At 43.1% G+C, this 18,876-nt stretch overlaps 1 protein-coding gene across 4 annotated transcripts in view; it reads left to right on the top strand.

The window, feature by feature from the left end:
- The window catches only part of STON2 (stonin 2), a 190,950-nt gene that overhangs the window by 108,936 nt on the left and 63,138 nt on the right, over positions 1 to 18,876 (top strand). The window contains exon 5 of one of the 4 annotated variants that reach the window (XM_051826192.2): positions 17,499 to 17,636. The exons of 2 other annotated variants lie outside the window; for them this stretch is intronic. In XM_051826192.2, coding sequence (XP_051682152.2) covers positions 17,499 to 17,636 — 138 coding nt within the window. Of the gene's footprint in view, positions 1 to 17,498; positions 17,652 to 18,876 lie in introns of all 4 variants that reach the window. One more of the 4 variants, XM_051826188.2, reaches the window with a different exon arrangement.

Genomic DNA, 18,876 nt, shown 5'->3' with positions numbered 1-18,876 from the left:
GGATTTGTCATAAATTGCCTTGGTTGTGTTGAGGAATGTTCCTTCTAAACCCAGTTTGCTTAAAGTTTTCATCATGAAGGGATGTTGTATTTTATCAAATGCTTTCCCTGCATCTGTTGATATAATCATATGGTTTTTGTTCTTCAGTTTGTTAATGTGATGTATCACATTGATTGATTTGCAAATGTTGAACCCACCTTCCATACCAGGGATAAATCCCACTTGGTCTAGGTGAATGATCTTTCTGATGTGTTGTTAGATTTGATTGCCTAGTATTTTTGTTGAGGATTTTTTCATCTATATTCATCAGGGAAATTGGTCTAAGGTTCTCTTTTTCTGTTGTATCTTTTTCAGATTTAGGAATTAAGATGATACTGGCTTCCTAGAAGGATTTTACGAGGATTCCCTCCTTTTGAATTATGAATAACTGGAAAAGAATTGCAGTTAGGTCTTCTTTAAATGTCTGGTAGAATTCAGCAGTGAAGCCATCCAGTCCTGGGTTTTTCTTTGTTGGGAAGGACTTTATTACTGATTCTATCTCCATCTTGGTTATTGGTCTGTTTAGGTTTTTGATGTCTTCATGGCTCAATATAGGTAGGTTGTGTGTGTCTAGGAATCTATCCATTTCTTCTAGGTTTCCTGATTTGTTGTCATACAGCTCTTTGTAGTAATTCCTGATAATTCTTTTTATTTTTGTTACATTTTCTTTTCAGCTATAATTTTATTGATTTGGGTCTTCTCCCTCTTTTTTTCCTTTTGGTTAGTTGGGCCAATGCTTTATCAATTTTGCTTATTTTTTCAAAAAATCAGTCGTCATTTTGCAGATCTTTTGTATTGTTTTATTGGTTTCAATTTTGTTGATTTCTTCTCTAATTTTAATTATTTCTTTTTCTCCTACTAGTTCTGGGTTTGGTTTGATTTTGTTTTTCTAAATCCTTGAGATACATTCATTGCTCATTTATTTGGTACCTTTTCAATTTCTTGATGTAGACACAAATTGCTATAAACTTTCCTGTTAATACTGCTTTTACTGTATCCCTTAAGTTTTGATGTTTTATTGTTGTCTTCATTTGTTTCCAGAAATGTTTTGATTTCTCTTTTGATTTATTCTATGACCCACTGTTCATTCAGGAGCATGTTGTTCAGTCTCCTTGTGTTTGTACATGTTCTAGAAATTCCTGAGTTGCTGATTTCCAACTTCATTGCATTGTGGTCTGAGAAGATGCACGATATGATTTTGATTTTTTTGAATTTGATGAGACTTGCTTTATGGCCTAGCATGTGGTCAATCTTAGAGAAAATTCCATGCAGTGGTGAGAAAAATGTGTATTCTGCAACTGTGGGATGAAAAGTACTGTAGATACCTGTTAGGTCTATTTGATCTATAGTGTCAATTAATTCTGCTGTTTCCTTGCTGATTTTCTGTCTGGTTGATCTTTCCATTGCTTACTATTGTATTTGTGTCTATATCTCCCTTTAGATCCCTTAACATTTCTTGTAAATAGGCAAGTGCCCTGTAATTAGGTGCCTAATTGTTTATAATAGTTACATCTTCCTGTTGAAATGGTCCCTTAATCATTACATAGTGCCCTTCTTTGTCTCCCTTTAACAGTTTCTGTGTTAAAGTCCATTTTGTCTGATATTAGGATGGCTACAACAGCTCTTTTTTGGTTTCTGTTGGCATGAAATATCTTTTTCCATCCTTTCACTTTCAGTCTGCATGCATCTTTGTTAGTGAGATGTGTTTCTTGTAGGCAGCAAATAGGTGGTTTTGTTTTTTAGTCCCATTCAACCAATCTGTATCTTTTAACTGGAGAGTTGAGGCCATTTACATTCAAGATGACTATTGATAAATAACAACTTGGCCCTTCCATTTTTCCATAAATATTCCTATTGTTTACTTTTTTTAAAAATTTTTTGACAGGCAGAGTGGAGAGTGAGAGAGAGAGAGAGACAGAGACAGAGACAGAGACAGAGAGAAAGGTCTTCCTTTGCTGTTGGTTCACCCTCCAGTGGCCGCCGTGGCCGGCGCACCGCGCTGATCCAAAGCCAGGAGCCAGGTGCTTCTCCTGGTCTCCCATGCGGGTGCAGGGACCAAGGACCTGGGCCATCCTCCACTGCACTCCCTGGCCACAGCAGAGAGCTGGCCTGGAAGAGGGGCAACCGGGACAGAATCCGGCGCCCCGACTGGGACTAGAACCCAGTGTGCTGGCGCCGCAAGGTGGAGGATTAGCCTAGTGAGCCGTGGCGCCGGCCCCTATTGTTTACATTAAATTTCCTTTTTACTTCTACTGGGAGATTTTCTGCCTTCACATTCTGTCAGAGTGATAACCATGTTTCTGTGTGTAACACATCCTTAAGCATCTTTTGTAATGCTGGAAGAGTGGTGACAAATTCTTTCAATTTCTGTTTGATATGGAGGGTCTTTATTTCCTCTTCATTCATAAATGAGAGCTTTGCAGGGTACAGTATTATCTCATCATTCTCTTCTAGCCTGTAGAGTTTTTGATGAGAAGTCAGCTGTGAGTCTGATTGGAGATTGTCTCAAAGTAGTCAGTGTTTCTCTCATGCACATTTAGAATCTTTTCTTTATGTTTTACTGTGGTAAGTTTGACTATAGTATGTCATGGTAAAGATGTTTTCTGTTCATGTCTATTAGGAGTTCTATGTGTTTCTTCTACCTGAGTGTCCCTTACTTTCTCCAAATTGGGGAATTTTTCTGTAATTATTTCACTAAAAAGCCTTCATTATCTTTTTCCGCACCTTCAGGAACTTGTAAGACCCATATGTTGGGTCATTTGTTAGTATCCCATAAATTTTTTCTAATTTCTTTTTTTTTCTTGGTCTGACTGTAAAATTTCCAGAGATTCGTCTTCTAACTCGGATATTCTTCCCTCTTCCTCACTGAGTCTGTTGTTAAGGCTTTCCAACACATTTTTTAAGTTGACCTATTGAATTCTCCATTTCTAATATTTCATTTTGATTTCCCTTTAAAAATAATTTCATGGGAAAAATTTTCATTCATGTCATGTGGATTTCTTTAGTTCATGGATTTGCTTCTGATTACTTCTAAATAATCCTACAATCAATTGTTTGAATTCTGTTTCTGGCATTTTTTCAGTCTCTTCATCTTCACATTCTAGTATTGCAGTATTGTTTTCCTTTGGGGGCATCATGTTGTCTTTCTTATTTTTGTTTTTGAATTTCTACATTTATTTTTAGGCATCTTTTCCCCTCCTCTGATGGCTTTTATCTTTGCGCTATGCCTTTGTGGCTTAGTGGAGTGTCTGCTCTTTCAGTGAATACCCAGAGGCTATTGTGTGTGCTAGCTGTGGCTGTGGAGCTCTCTGTTCAGTGACAAAGGTGACACCCAAGCTGGCCATGGTAAATCTCCTTTTTTTTTTTTTTTAAACCACGGGGGAGGATTTGATCAACTCTGTTGGTGTAATATCTTCCTTACCTCCTCTCCTCCAAAACCAATGCCTGGGTGCTAGCTCCACTGGGTGCAGTATTCATCCAGAACCACAACAAATAGTCCGTGCAGTCCTCAGTGTGAGCACAGATCCCACAGCAGTGACCCTCCCCAGGCATTCAATGAGTCCCGAGTACATGGAGCTGCCCATAGCAGCTGCCCAGTGACCCAGCCACACCTTGTGCCCTCCTACACTGCCAGTGTTTTCACAGTCCCAGCACATAAGGCTCCCACAGTCACGGGTGCCCAGCCCCCTGTCAGTTCTCCCAGCCAGACTCAGGCATCTCCTCTTGGCTGGTTGCCGGGACCATGGACACAAGTTGGCGTGGTTGTTATATATGTCCAAAATGGGCCTACTCTCTCTGCTTGTTACAAGATGTTGTTGTTGGGTGGTCGGGGAGTGAGAAACATGTCCCTTTTTTTCCCTCTGGGTTGGCAGGTTTACTGTCCCCAACAGGGCTCCAAGCCAGACCCTCTCCAGGCTCTCCTGGCAGCTTTATCGCCAGTGGCTCAGGCTGCTGCATACTGGTCTCACCTCACTCTCAAAAGCTGGTGCTGAGCCTCTCAGCTGCCTGGATCGTGTGTTGTGTCCATGTTTGTGCTGCAAATCCTCAGGTTTCAAGTCTTGGTGTAGGTCATGGCAGGACTGATTTCATCATACATGCAAGAATATTATTTATGAAACTTGTGGAACACACAGCCATGGTCTGAAATCTTGGTCTTCCTGCAGCTTAGATCTTTCTCTCTCCCTTTGCACCTCTCCTGTGTCTCCCTTGTAGGTACAGGATTTTCCATGTGGTAGGATGACTGACAGACCAGCTATATTCTCGAAACCAAATACAGGTTCCTCTTCTGCTATGTAATCTCTCCAAACCATCTCTGCAGAGGGAGACTGCGGAAAGTGTTTGAGATGGGGAGGGATATGCTTATTTGTTAGAGGGTCATGATTAAGATTTGTACTGAGACCACTTCCCCTCCACTTTATAAGTTCTTTCTCTTCCTTTTTTTTCCTTCCCATTGCCATGCAGAGTTGGTTCTCGGGAAGTGTCAGTGTCCCTGGTCAATCTTTATACAGAGAGTGTATCCTCATTTCTCATTTTTAGTGCCAACTCTTGGAACAGTTGGTTAAGCAGCTGCCTGTGATGCCAGTATCCCACATGAGCACAACTTTGAATCCAGGCTGCTCCACCTCTGATCCAGCTCCCTGCCAGTGTACCTGGGAAAGCAGCAGAAGATGGCCAAAGTGCTTGGGCCCCTGCACCCAGGTGGGAGACCCGGATGGAGTTACTGTCTCCTGGTTTCAGCCTGACCCAGCTCTGGCTATTGTGGCCATTTGGGGAGTGAACCAGCAGATGGAAGCTCTCTCTCTCTCCCTCTCTCTCTGTCCCTGCCTCATCCCTCTCTGTAACTCTGCCTTTCAAATTAAAAAAGTAAAATAAAATAAAATAAAATTGGCAGGAAGTCTTTGCACCAGTATTTCTTCCCCATCTGTCTTGCTGTTTCCCATCTTTCTTCGGCCCTGTTTTTACTTTAGGGTTGCCAGTGGTTCCTTGCTCAGCTTCACTTGTAGAAATAACAGCAGCCAAAGTATTTTAGCCTCTTACAAAAGGACAAGTTTATCTTTCCTTCCAGATACTGGAAAGGACATTTTGGAGACAGGAGGAACTGGAAGGAAGAGAGAGAAAGGAAGGTGTATAGAGTGGTGCAGGCCCGGAGTTCCAGTTATTGGTTTCCAGGGTAATAAATGATGATGCTGTCATTGTTCATGAGGTTCTAGAAGCTTGTTCAAAATGCCCACCTCTTAATGATTTAAGGCTGGATGATAAACTTTGTATATTATCCACATCTTGCATTTTGAAAGCTCCATTGTGTGTGGTAGGAGTTGAATTGTGTCCTAATATTTAAGTAAATGAAAATGGGGACAAAAGTAGTAAATAAAGACACAGCAGTTTTCCATAAATCTGGTGTGTTCTTCCTCTCTTTTCTACTCTTCTTTGACTCAATACTTCCAGCAGAGAAGAAATGCTATTAGATTTGGCCAATTACAAGTCCTTCAGAGCTGTCACCACGACCTTGAGAAGGTGTTAATGGAATCTTACCTGGTCATTTGGTGTCAGCATCAGCTCTGGCCTTACTGCCCTGGCTTGAGCCTTGAAGTCCATTCTGATTGGGGTTTGCTAAGTGCAGCATGAGCTGCAGGTGCCCCGAAGCATCTGCTTCCCTGATGAGCTTCTTGGGTTTAAACAGAAGCTTTGGGAAAACATTCAACCACCTGCTTCTTACAAAAAAAGGAACACTGTTTTTTTCTTTTAAAAATTTGTTTTTTATTTATTTGAAAGACAGAGTTACAGAGAGAGAGAGGGAGGTCTTCCATCCACCAGTTTACTCCCCAAGTGGCTGCCACAGCCAGGTCTGGGCCAGGCCAAAGCCTGAAGCCAGGAGCTTCATCCGGGTCTCCCACATGTCTGGCAGGGACCCAAGGACTTGGGCCATCTTCCGTGGCCTTCCCAGGTACATCAGCAGGGAGCAGGACTGGAAGTGGAGCAGCTATGACCCAAACTCACACTCACATGGCAGCGGCTTTACACACTACACCACAATGCTGGGCCCTGGAATGTGGTTTCAGAACAGGTGTACATATCTAAATCTTAGCTTTAGACATAAATAGGAATATCACCTGTGATGACAAAGTGAGCCCTTTCCTTTTTTTTTTTTTCCTGTTGTTGTTGCTGGGAGACAGAGTGCCCGGCTGCTGGCTCATTTCCCAAATAACCACAAGGGCTGGGTCCAGGCAGGACTAAGCAAGGAGCCAGGAACTCAATCCAGGTCTCCCACATGGGTGGCAGTTATCCAATTACTTGAGCCATGTCCCCCAGAGTTTGCATTAACAGGAAGTAGGAACTGTGTCTCAAACCCATGTGCTGTAATATAGGATATAGGATAGCATGTTAACCACCGGTGTAAATGCTTTTTTCCCCCATTTTTGCTTTTAGAATGAAATACTAAGTTACTGACAAAAAAATGTAGTCATAAAATCTATTCAGAGCTAGAAAATCATGTTGATACCAAGTTGCACAATACAATGGAATATGAACTTAGCGTCCCTAGGGACATGATGGAAGTGCTTGCAGATGTCCCCAGAGAAGTGCCAGTTCTTGCTATAATAGTTGCTTGCTATCTAGAGAGGTAACCTGGTCCATACTCATGCAGTGTTAAAATGAACTGGGTGTTAGGGCTGGCACTGTGGTGTAGCAGGTAAAGCCGCTGCCTGCAGTGCCGGCATCCCATATGGGCGCCGGTTCAAGTCCCGGCTGCTCCACTTCCAGTCCAGCTCTCTGCTGTGGCCTGGGAAAGCAATAAAGATGACCCAAGCCCTTGGGCCGCTGCATCCAGGTGGGAGAAGAAGCTCCTGGCTCCTAGCTCTGGATCGCCTTAGCTCCGGCCATTGCGGACATCTGGGGAGTAAGCCAGCAGATGGAAGACCTCTCTCTCTCTGCCTCTCTCTCTCGTTCTCCCTCTCCCTCTCCCTGTAACTCAGACTTTCAAATAAAATAAATAAATCTTTTAAAAAATGAACTGGGTGTGGCACTTTAACATTTACCCACAAGCCCATTGACAAGTAGCTGCCTATTTGAATCCTGGCATCCCTGCTTATTAACTGTTTGACTTAGTTATTATCACTGTGTCTTGGATCCATAAAGAACAAATATATTGTTTCCATATGCTTCTTCTCTATTTGAACAGAGCTAAATAATCTCAGTCCCAGAAAATAATCTTCCTTCCAAGTTACTACTACAAAGTTGACAAAAGGTTTAAGGCACTGAAGTAGGTTTAATGTACTCAGGCCCATTTTGAGAACTCAGTGGTAAAATATTTTTTAGTATCTGAGTAATGATGACTTGTCCAGGATTTATATTCCCAAGATAGGTTCTAAAGAGTCTAAATGGGGGCAGTGAGTATTGCAGCACAGCAGGTTAAGCTGCCTCTTTGGACATCTAAATCCCATATCAGAGTTCAAGTCCTGCCTCCACTTCCGATCTAGCTTCCTGTTAATGGACAACCTGGGAGGAACAGATGGTGATTCAGGAATTTGGATCTCTGCCACCTCTCTGGGAGACCTGGATGGAGTTTCAGGCTCCGGGCTTTGACCTGGCCCGTCCCTAACAGTTGTGGGTATTTGTGAACCAGCAGATGGAAGATCTCTTGTTTTCTTTCTCTCTCTCTCTTGCCCCCCCCCCCCCTTCTTCCTGCCCTCTCCGTTTTTCTCCGTGCATGTGTTTCAAATAAATAAAAATAAATGAACTTTAAAAAAGAGTGTAAATAAAGTCTACTAAGAAAATTGTTGGGTTTTTATTTGCTGTATTAAAAGATAGTGCTTGCTTATGAAGTATATCAAGTACTTACATTTTCCTTTTTTTTTTTTTTTTTTTTGACAGGCAGAGTTAGACAGTGAGAGTGAAAGACAGAGAGAAAGGTCTTCCTTCCGTTGGTTCACCCCCCAAATGGCTGCTAAGGCCGACGCTGCACCGATCCAAAGCCAGGAGCCAGGCGCTTCCTCCTGGTCTCCCATGTGGGTGCAGGGCCCAAGCTCTTGGGCCATCCTGCACTGCCTTCCTGGGCCACAGCAGAGAGCTGGCCTGGAAGAGGAGCAACCGGGACAGAATCCGGTGCCCCAACTGGGACTAGAACTCGGGGTGCAGGCGCCGCAGGCAGAGGATTAGCCAAGTGAGCCGCAGCGCCAGCCAAGTACTTATATTTCTAAAATGTCATTTAGGTGATAAAATGTTAGACATTTCAGAGTGTTATTGGGATTTTTTTTGTTTTTTTTCAGAATTATCCCAAACCTGCAAAGCAAGTTGGATATCCTTATTTGCTAAGTGACATTGCTGGATGCATATACCCTTGAATTCTGTAAACAAGGTGACAGTCTGGGCTCCACAATGCCTGTGACCTCCAGAGACTTCTCACCCCTCCCCCATGGTGGTGCCCAGGAACTTCCCCCCAGAATTTGGATTTTGGCAGGTTCAGGAGCCAGGAGAAATCCAGTTGCCTACTCTAAAGGGGTTATAACCCCATAAATATGGTTTGATGTCCCATTTTACTGCAGACTTCTGGCATTTAACAGAGAATCTGCTATTTTGTTTGAGGATAAAAGTCATTCTCTCTCAGAGAGTCGTGGGCTTTGTTCCCTGGAAAGATGACAGGCCAGGTCTTCATTAAGCTGGAGGAATGAGGGAGGGTGGGGGTTCCCTCTTGCCCTCCTCACAGTGGCTGCTATGAGGCTAGGATGTGTGGGCCTCTGAGTCTTTTGTTGGGTTTCTATGGTGTTAACCTCAATTAGCAGCTCTGTGTGGAGAGGAGAGAGAATGCAGCTTTTTTTTTTTTTTAACCATATAGCCATTCTTTATTTAATTTGAGACGCAGAGAGATCAACAGACAGATACAGCTCCCATCTGCCAGTTCACTGTCCAGATGCCCACAACAACTGGGTTGAAGCCAGGAACTTGGAACTCAGTCAGGGTCTCCCACATGGGTGGCAGGGACCCAATTACTTGAGCCATCACCTGCTGCCTCCCAGGGTTCTCCAGTCAAAGTTCATTGCTTCTGTTGTGGGCAATGGCTGAGTGTATGGGAGAAAAAGGCCAGGGACTAACAAGTTTGTTTGATTCTGGCTTTGTGTCTTTCTCCTCTCCGTCCGTCCCAATTGTGTTGAACTGAGGGCAGAAAGTCTGTGCTGGAGTTGCCCAGGAGGTCCAGCCCTGACTCTGATCTTTCTAGGCAGTTTCCCAGCTGAGAAGACAGGACGGTTCTATGTGGTAGAACCTCTGAGTGGAATAAATAAAAGAGCAAATGTAAAGAACTTGGTGCAGTGTCTGGCACATTTCCAAGAACATATAAGCTGAAGTCAACTGGTTGCTTCCAGCAAGTACCCAAAGCATCTGTGGCTGTCAGGAAGGAACAGTAAATTCTACAAGTCACTGGGAAAGGATGGTTTTCTTTAAAAATCTCATCCTAAGAAAGGCTTTAGTTGCTTTAGCCTTGAGGTGATGTGCACATACAGGCATGCAAATGCACACCCTTTTTTCCCAGCTGCTTTTGAATCATAGCTGGATCTTAGTTCCACTTGCATGTCTGCCCTGCAATCTTGGTGGTGCCATTTCAGGGTGAACCAATAGGAAATGATTAAGTAGACCCCGAAGGTGAGCAGAACTCTTAGTCATAGGCTATTCTGCTTTCCTCGTTGCCTTAACATCATCACCAGGTGCTTGTTGTGGCTCATTGCCCAGAAAGATGGAGAAGAGTTTATTGCACAGTCCTGTTTGCAAAGCCAGCTCATCCTGGGACATGGTGGGCTTTTGAGTAGGTGCTAACAGATGATGTGAAAGTAGGTAATTCTTGCCCTGGAGCAGCTAAACTGGGAAAATAAAATCAGCACACCTGAAACAATTAGCCATCACTTAAATGTTGACCCTGTGTTGGAGTTCATTGTGGGTGAGGATAAAGTGGAAGAGGGGCACTGTCCCCACTTCCATACTTTGTGCTTTACAATGCTGCACAAGTGAGCAGTGTTGTAAAAATGTATTTTTAACCGATGCATGTGGCAACGTTTCTAAAAATTAGATCAGAGTTTTAATTGTAAACTATTTTATTATTGAAATTATTATAACATTAAAAGACATGTTAGTGGGAGGGGTAAGGGAGAAGGAGAGATAACCTCCAATTTCATAGCCCTAACACAATTCATTTTTCAAGGACCGGTTCTTAAGTTTCTTCTGTGTCCAACTTAGTGCTTAGCACCTATAGAGAGGCCAGTGAATGTCAGTGGCCACCACTACTTTTACTGTTAGAAATACCCAGACAGTGGCATTGTGAGGGTGCCAAATCTGTACCTCTGTCATGCCAGACCTCTACTGCATTCCCATGTTGAATTCTTATCACAGTCCTGGGGGTAAGGTATGCTGAGGCTTGGCATGGTCAAGTAACCAGGGGTATGCTTATTGGCCTCTTGTTTTATGATGTGTGGGTGGTTTCTTTCATCAGCCCCTAGAGCCCTCCTGAGATGCAGTGAGGATAGAGTGGTGGGTGCCCAGCATGGGTTGCTTCTCCCACTATTAATATTCCCCCTTCCCCGCATGTGGAGGAGGCAGGCTGCCTAACTCTACAAAGAGTACTCCCATCCCCAAGGTATCAGTGCTGACAAGTTCTGTGACTTCTGCCCACCTGCTTTTCAGGTAAGACAGGCTTACTTGTTGGTACTTGTGCAGCTTTAAAGAGTTGGCTGAGAGCCCAATGGATGTAAGACAAATGAAAGCTGATTCAGGTTCTTTTCTCTAGGATTTCCCCCACTCCTTCCCTCTCTCTCACTGAATAGTTTAAGCCACAGTTAGGTGGAGAGATCCATGCTTCTGGTCTGACTTTCTTGGAGGTTTTAGTTTCCCAGGGCTGCTGTCACAAATTACGACAAATTGGGTGACTTTGGACAACAGAAGTGCGTTTTGTCATAGTCCTGAGGCTAGAAATTTAGAATCAGTGTGACATTAGGGTTTCTGGTGTTTCTGGCAATTCTTAGCGTTCCTTGGCTCATGGCAACAAAACTCCAACCTCTGCTGCCATCTTCCTTATTGTCATCATGTCTCTTAATGGTTGAATTTAAGCCCCACTCTAAGCCAGGAAGGCCTAATCTTAACATTATTACATCTGTAAAGACCGTATTTGCAAATAAGATCACATTTTTAGATTCTAGGGGTTAGAACTTCAAACTGTTTGGTAGTACACAGTTCAATCCACTACCTTGGGTGGATCTTAGGTCAAGTAAAAGGTAATAATAGCAACCCTGATACATCTTTCCTTTGGAGACAGTTGATGTTTTCTCAAATCTTCAGTGAAAAAGTTGAATTGATCCTGCTCCTCTCTCATGCCCCAGTCTTGTGGTATACTAACGGCACTTACTTTCAACCCAGTCAGCTGGGGAGAATTGAACTTGGGAACAAAGCATGGTCTTTTCCATTTCTACATCCAATTACGTGTAAGTTCATGAGCCAAGACTTTGTTTTGCTTACTTCTCTATGCTAACCATGTTGAACTGGCAAAGCCGATGTCAGTTTGGGACATTAATAAAGCCAGTCATTCCTTTATTTATTAACCCAGCATTTGCTGTTTTCCAGGCACCATGTTAGGCATAGAGGAAAAATATGGTGAAACTTGAAGTAACTGAAATTTGTTGAATATCTGCTATTTTTTCCATTACTGAAATATGCTCTTTGCATAGGTGGTCTTACCATGGATTGATAGGAAATACAGGGGGTGGGGGAACATGTTAAATCTTACTGTCATTAGGACAGGCTTCTGGCACAACAATTAAGATGCCACTGGGGATGCCTGCATCCCATTTCAGAGTACCTGGTTCAAGTTCTGGCTGTGCTTCTAGTTCCAGCTTCCTGCTGATGTGTGCTTGGGAGGCAGCACATGATGACTCAAGAACCCATGTGTGAGACCTGGATTGAATTCAAGGCTCCTAGCTTCATCCTGGCCCAGCCCAGCTATTGTGACAATTTGGGTAGTTAACCATCAGATGGAAGATATGTCTTCCTCTCTTTCTTTTGTTTTTGTTTCTCTCTCTCTCTCTTTCCCACTCTCTATCGTTGTCTTTCAAATAAAATGAGAATAAATAAATACAAAAATTTTTTTTGACAGACAGTTAGTGAGAGAGAGAGAGACAGAGAGAAAGGTCTTCCTTTTGTTGGCTCACTCTCCAAATGGACGTGCTGCGCCAATCCGAAGCCAGGAGCCAGGTGCTTCCTCCTGGTCTCCCATGTGGGTGTAGGGCCCAAGCACTTGGGCCATCCTCCACTGCCCTCCCGGGCCACAGCAGAGAGCTGGACTGGAAGAGGAGCAACTGGGACAGAACAGGCGCCCCAACTGGGACTCATTAAATGTAGATTTGGACAATCAAAATGACAAAGAATAGGCTCTTCTGCAAATAAATTACAAGGCAAAAATAGAGATGGAAAAAGAACATTTAGATTACAAATGATAATACCTATTAACCAATTACAAATTTTACTTGAATAAAGGTTAAAAAAAATCTTTGAGACATTTGGAGGAATTTAATGCTTTCTGGATATTGGAAAATATTAAGTAACTATAGATCAATTTTTAAATATTTTTAAAACGATTTTATTTATTTATTTGAGAGGTAGAGTTACAGACAGAGGGAAACACATGGAGAAAGGTCCTTCATCTGCCGGTTCACTCCACAAATGGCTGCAGTGGCTGGATCTGGGCCAGTCTGAAGCCAGGAGCCAGGAGCTTCTTCCAGGTCTCCCACTAGAGTGCAGGGGCCCAAGCACTTCGGCCATCTTCCACAGGTTTCCCAGGCTATAAGCAGAGAGCTGGGTTGGAATAGGAGCAGCCAGGACATAAACTGGTACCCATATGGGATGCTGGCACTGCAAGTGGAGGTTTAGCCTACTACACCATAGTGCTGACCCAAATGGATAATTTTTATATGTAATAAATTGTGCTTTTTTTTTTTTTTTTTTTTGACAGGCAGAGTGGACAGTGTAAGAGAGAGACAGAGAGAAAAAGGTCTTCCTTTGCCGTTGGTTCACCCTCCAATGGCCACTGTGGCCGGCGCACCGCGCTGATCCGAAGGCAGGAGCCAGGTACTTATCCTGGTCTCCCATGGGGTGCAGGGCCCAAGGACTTGGGCCATCCTCCACTGCACTCCCTGGCCACAGCAGAGAGCTGGCCTGGAAGAGGGGCAACCGGGACAGAATCTGGTGCCCCGACCAGGACTAGAACCTGGTGTGCTGGCGCCGCAAGGCGGAGGATTAGCCTAGTGAGCCGTGGTGCTGGCCATAAATTGTGCTTTAAAACAGTCCTTATCTTTTAGAGATATATGCAGAAATATCTAGATGAAAAAATATAATGCTGGGAATTTACTTCAAAATAATCCAGAGTGGTAGGGATGTAGGTCACACAGATTTGAAGGAATTAATCATAGTTTAAGCTGGTGTTAGTGAGTTCTGCTACACCTGTTTATCTGCTTTTATATGTGTTTGAAATTTTCCATAGCACAAACTTTAAAAACAGTTTTGTAAGCATTCTAAAAAGAAGTTGTTGCAAAGATCTGCTGAAGCGAGAGGAATGAAGGAAAAGGTGTGTCCACATGAAAATCAGCAGGTCCTGTTTTCAACCTGAACTGTGCTCACCTGATAGTTGGTATTCAGTGGGACCTACTGTGGGAACAGCAGCTGAGTAGACCATGTGCTGGAGAGGGATCCAGTTGCAACAGAAGCAGCTTGGTTTACCTTTTACAGCCATCACCAAACTTCACTGCTGCCGCGTTTAGAAAGCCAGGAGCAGTGATGGTCACGACCTGACACTTGTGCAGTGCTCTGCAGTGTGCAGCATGTTTCGCATACTTCTTCCCTTAATCTTCAATCACAGTCTTAGGGTGTGGAAAAGAAGTACTACTTGGGTTCAAACCCTGCTTTTAAAGCCATTGTGAACTTGCTATTTCTTTCCTACTACCTCCTCTAGAGCTACCATGGAAAACTTTTGTTTTTAAACATTGTATTTTATTTAAAAGGCAGAGTTAGGGGGAGAGACAAAGAGAAAAACGTTTATATTTTTAAAATGTTTGTGCAGTTCGGAGTAGGACTGCTCTGCCCCTTCCACGTATAGACTTCTTTCTGGGTAGATAGTCATTGTTGAATATAATGAAAAATAAGAGGCATTTGTTATGGGTAATGAACATTACACTAAATTGGAAAGCAGGATAGGGGTTTTATACCCAAATAATGAGGAAGTTCCTCTCATATTCTTTCATATATCTGCAAGATATAGTCCATAATTGGGGGAATCAAAGCTCGAGGAGAGAAGGGGTTAATTTTTTTTTTTTTAAGCCCCTACAGTAAAATGTGTAGTATTCCCTCAACTATAATCATGATAAAGGAATGTGAGTGATTCTTCTTCCTCCCCTCTCTCAGTCTGCTATTCAGTGACCTCTTCATCTACAGGTCCACTTGCAAAGGTGGATGGGAAGCAGACAGACAGACAGAATGAGAATTGGCAAGAGGATTGGGTCAATGCTCCACTCTCCAAACCAAGCTGTGGTCCTGACTGTTGTCTTCAACTTTGGAGATGTTTCTGCAGCTCTTTTAGGGGAGATAAAACCCAGTGGGCTGATTCTGAAGGCCTCTGGTCTTTACAGAATATATTGGGAAAACGAGAAGACATTGATTCACATTATCCCCAGGATAGTTCTTCTAAGATATGAGTCAACCAGGTCATTCCTCAAATGATCTTTTAAATTCTAAGGCAGACAAGGAAAGCTATTTCTAATTACATGTGTAATGCTTGTTCTAACTTGTACACTAATATTATGTCAGATTTATGATACAATATATTCTGTATGTACACTGTAGAATATGTTGTAGTTCTTTCTGTAGTATGAGTAAAATGTTTGCATGTTTTAAAATTGTTTGCTTATAGTCAGATAGTGTTACAATGTACAAACCCTTAGAGAAGAACCCCACAATATTCTGGATAGTATTCATGGGTAAAAAGGAGGGTTGTATGAGTCAGTCTCTGAATTATGGAATATCATTTTACCATTTTAAATTATATAATTTGTTGTTGTGGGGCCAGCACTGTTGCACAGTGGGTTAAGCCATGGCCTGCAGAGCTGGAATCCCATATGGGTGCCAGTTCGAGTCCTGGCTGCTCCAGTTCCTATCCAGCTCCCTGCTAATGTGCCGACGAAAGCAGTAGAAGATGGCCCAAGTGTTTGGACCTCTCTCACCAATGTGGGAGACCCAGAAGAAGCTCCTGATTCCTGGCTTTGGCCTTGCCCAGGTCTGGTAATTGTGGCCATTTGGGGAGTGAACCAGCAGATGGAAGATTACTGTTTCCCTCTCCTTCTTTCTCTGTGACTCTGCCTGAAATAAATAAATAAATAAATAAATATTTTTTAAAAAGAATTTGTTTTTGTGTTTCTGTTTTTACAAGATCTTATTGTTTATGTTTGAAATTTGTCGAAAGCCATGGTGAGGTCTTGGAACAGAATCTCCAGTTATAACACTGTTCCTAAGGGAAAGTGGGATCCCCTGAATCGTGCTGCTTTTAGGACCACATTGTGACAAAAATCAGGGTTTCTGATACCATGTTTACTTTGTTAGTGTACCAGTATTAATATAGTCCCTGGCACAAACTAAGTGTTTTGAAAATATTGGCCAAGGTCATTGGTGTTGTCCAAGAATATTGCCATCGTTATCACTGATCTTCACAGCAACGTCTAAGATTGTGACTAGGGTGCTCCTCACTTGGTACATGAGTGTTAAGTACAACTGTTACACAGCTGGAACTGCAATGGGAACCCAGGCCTTCTGACACAGATCCACATGGGGGACTCTTTTATAAAGTGGGAATACCATATCTTAGACCCACCTTTTACTTTTCTTGAGTCTGACTTGCAATAGCAAGTCTACATGCTGATATTGAAAATCTCAGATATATCATTAAGTTAAGAGAATATGCCAAATAACATGTCCTGGGTATGCTTTAACTCCAGCTGTGTTTTTTAAAGTGTGTTCCTACATGCTTTATATGCATAAAAATTCCTGAACCAGATACATAAGAAGAAATTGCTCAGCAGTGCTTGTCTCAGGGGGGTGGGACTGATTGTTAGAGGTAGGAGAGAGATTTTTACTTTTTATTTTATGACCTCATACATTGCTTATAATTTTTATAAATTCAGGAAAGAGATAAAACTAGGATAACCCATCTCTGTAACCATGTCTTCCAGACTTTAAAAGATTCCCCACCCTCCAAGCCGGAGCAGGAATCTTTGGGTAAGGAAACATGGCACTCTAAGCTTGGAAAGCCACAGTAGATATTAGCATATTAAAGGCTATGAGAAGCTACAGTAACCCATACAGTACACTTTATCCCCCTGCTTTTATTGCGCTTATTAATATCCCACAGAATTCTATTATATGATATATCAATTTTGGAAAAGCCATCAAAATTTAAGATAAGATGATCTGGTGTTAGGTTAAAGTAAGTAGAAGGAAAGGGAGTATGTGTTCAGGAAAGGTGGGAGGCATTGCTGGCTGCCATTGGGACAGTTCAGGGGCTTGGATTCAGGCAGACTCGGGTTCCAATCTTGGTCTTCTGGCCGGGAGCCAGGTTACCCTGCCTCTGAGCCTTAAGTGTGCTCATGTGTGAGAGAGAGAATGATACTGCTCCCATCTAGGCGTTTTCAGGATTCACTGAAGGTAAGGACCAGTTCTGTAGTCTGTGCTGTGTTGCTCTCTCCTCAACCTTGGCTTCATCTTCTCCTGCGTTCCCTAGAGTGTTTGTTTACGAACACCCATAGTGTACCCAAACAGACAAATTCCTCAGGCACCCTCCATTGATGAGCAGGCTTCACTGCAGGAGTAATCAGAGGCCAGACTATCAGGTAACAAATTCTTGCATTGACAATGACTACATTTCTGATATCTTGATTTACAGATCCTTGTTCCAAGAATGCACCTCTTCTACAAGGCAGAGGTCACAGTCCCTGAGAGACTGTTGAGAATTGTGTTTTCTAAAATTGAACCTAAATGTTGGCTTCCAGAAATTCACTGTTTAAACCACATCCCAGCTTGCTTGCTACCTGCTCTTCCAAGCCGTCGGTCCTGGATAACTCTTCCCTCTCCTTCCCTTTGTCAGAAACACATCTCAGAATTGAATGTAAAGGGATGTGTGCTAAAGCATTGCCTTTTCAGTAACCTTTGCTGTAAGCTCTTGGAATCCAATTGCCCATGTGTTATTTACCTCCCTTAAGTGCCCATGCAGACCGAGCTGAAAGTTCAGGAAGTAATAACAAAAGGGAATCAGAAGCTCGCGATCTTGGGCCCAGCCTGGGAAGACTGTCTGTGCCTTGCCTCTCCCTCCTCCTGGGTGTGTCTGCCCAAGGAAGGCCAGTGAGTAACCTGCACATTTTTTTTTTTCCGTCTTGGCCCTTCCCACCCAGACGAGAGGACTGAGTGGCAGACAGGCAGGCAGACGGTGGAGAGTCCTGTTCAAGCATGCAAGGAGCATACCTCCACCCGCACCCACGTCCTGGACCCCTCGCCACCCCCACTCCATCTCAGGAGGAGCCAGAGCCCTGGTGAGGGTCCCGAGGGTAAGGCTGCAAGTAGCAGGAACACTTCCTTGACTTTATTTGCGTTAGTGTTGGCTTTTCTTCTCGATTGTGTTTAGTGGGGAGAGAATTAAAGGTGTTTTGTTTGGTTGGCTGTACAGTTCTCGGTGGTCCCAAGACAAAGAAAACGTCTTTTCCCAGCAGAGTTTATTAGAACTTGTAACCTGATAGCCTGGCCTTGGAACAAAACTTAACACACTAATTACTGCTGGTTAGTACAACTTATCCTTTTGGCCTTGTAGGGAAAGAATTACATTGCTTACCGAATAGGTTTTTGAGGAAGAAAAAGCACTAAGGATTGTGGGTGTTTTAATACACAGGCACCTCTACTAATTGAAATGTAGCCTAATTGTGATCACAGTTTTAAAATAGATCAAGAAAACCTCATTAAAAGGTTGCAGTGTTGAATGTAAAGGTGCCAGAGTAGAGTTTGGAGAAATCCCTTAAAAGATAGGTTGATCTAATATAAATACATGCAAATGTGAAGTTGTTGAATTAAATTTGTGTTGTTCTGGGAAGAAAAAGTCTGATATTCAGTGTGGGATTCGTGTGGTATGTAAGGGAGAAAACGGAGTTCTTTGTAGTAGGTTGAGAATTTTGTGAGGGGAGGGTCAGAAGGCAAACAGAGGCGGCTGGGGAGCAGGTTTTTTGCATGGGCTGGTGCCAAGGACTCGTCCCTTGTCCCTGATTGCTGTGGGTGAGAGAGTCATTCAGAGCAATCAAGTGCTGCATTGTTAACTGGGTCCTCTGCTTCAAATATTTATTCTAAACACAAATCCTTGGTTGCGCTGGCATGTGAAAGGATAAAACCGTTGCCTCTGGTTCCTGGCCTCACCCAAGCTTCAATACCTGGGAAGATCTCAAGGAAAACGTCATAGGGAAGATAAGGCTAAGCGTAAAGTTAATTTGATAATACACTACTATCGTGTGTTACTTGAGACAGCCCCATTCTTTCACAGGCCGTGAGGAATTACATTAGTGTGAACATGCTGAGTTAAGAGGTTTTATTTTTAAATTATTATTTGAAAGGCAGAGAGACGAAGATCTCCCATCTGCTAGTTCACTCTCCAAATGCCCTTGCGGCAGTCTTGGCTGGGCCAGGCTGAAGCAGAAAACCAGAAATTCAACCCAGGTCTCTTACATGGGTTGCAGGGACCCAAGTACTTGAGCTGTCATCAAGTGCCTCCCAGTTTTGCTCGTTAGCAGG

Source organism: Oryctolagus cuniculus, chromosome 20 (genome assembly GCF_964237555.1).
Source record: "Oryctolagus cuniculus chromosome 20, mOryCun1.1, whole genome shotgun sequence".
NCBI classification, from domain to species: Eukaryota; Metazoa; Chordata; class Mammalia; order Lagomorpha; family Leporidae; genus Oryctolagus; species Oryctolagus cuniculus.
This window is presented reverse-complemented; position numbering and strand designations above follow the sequence as displayed.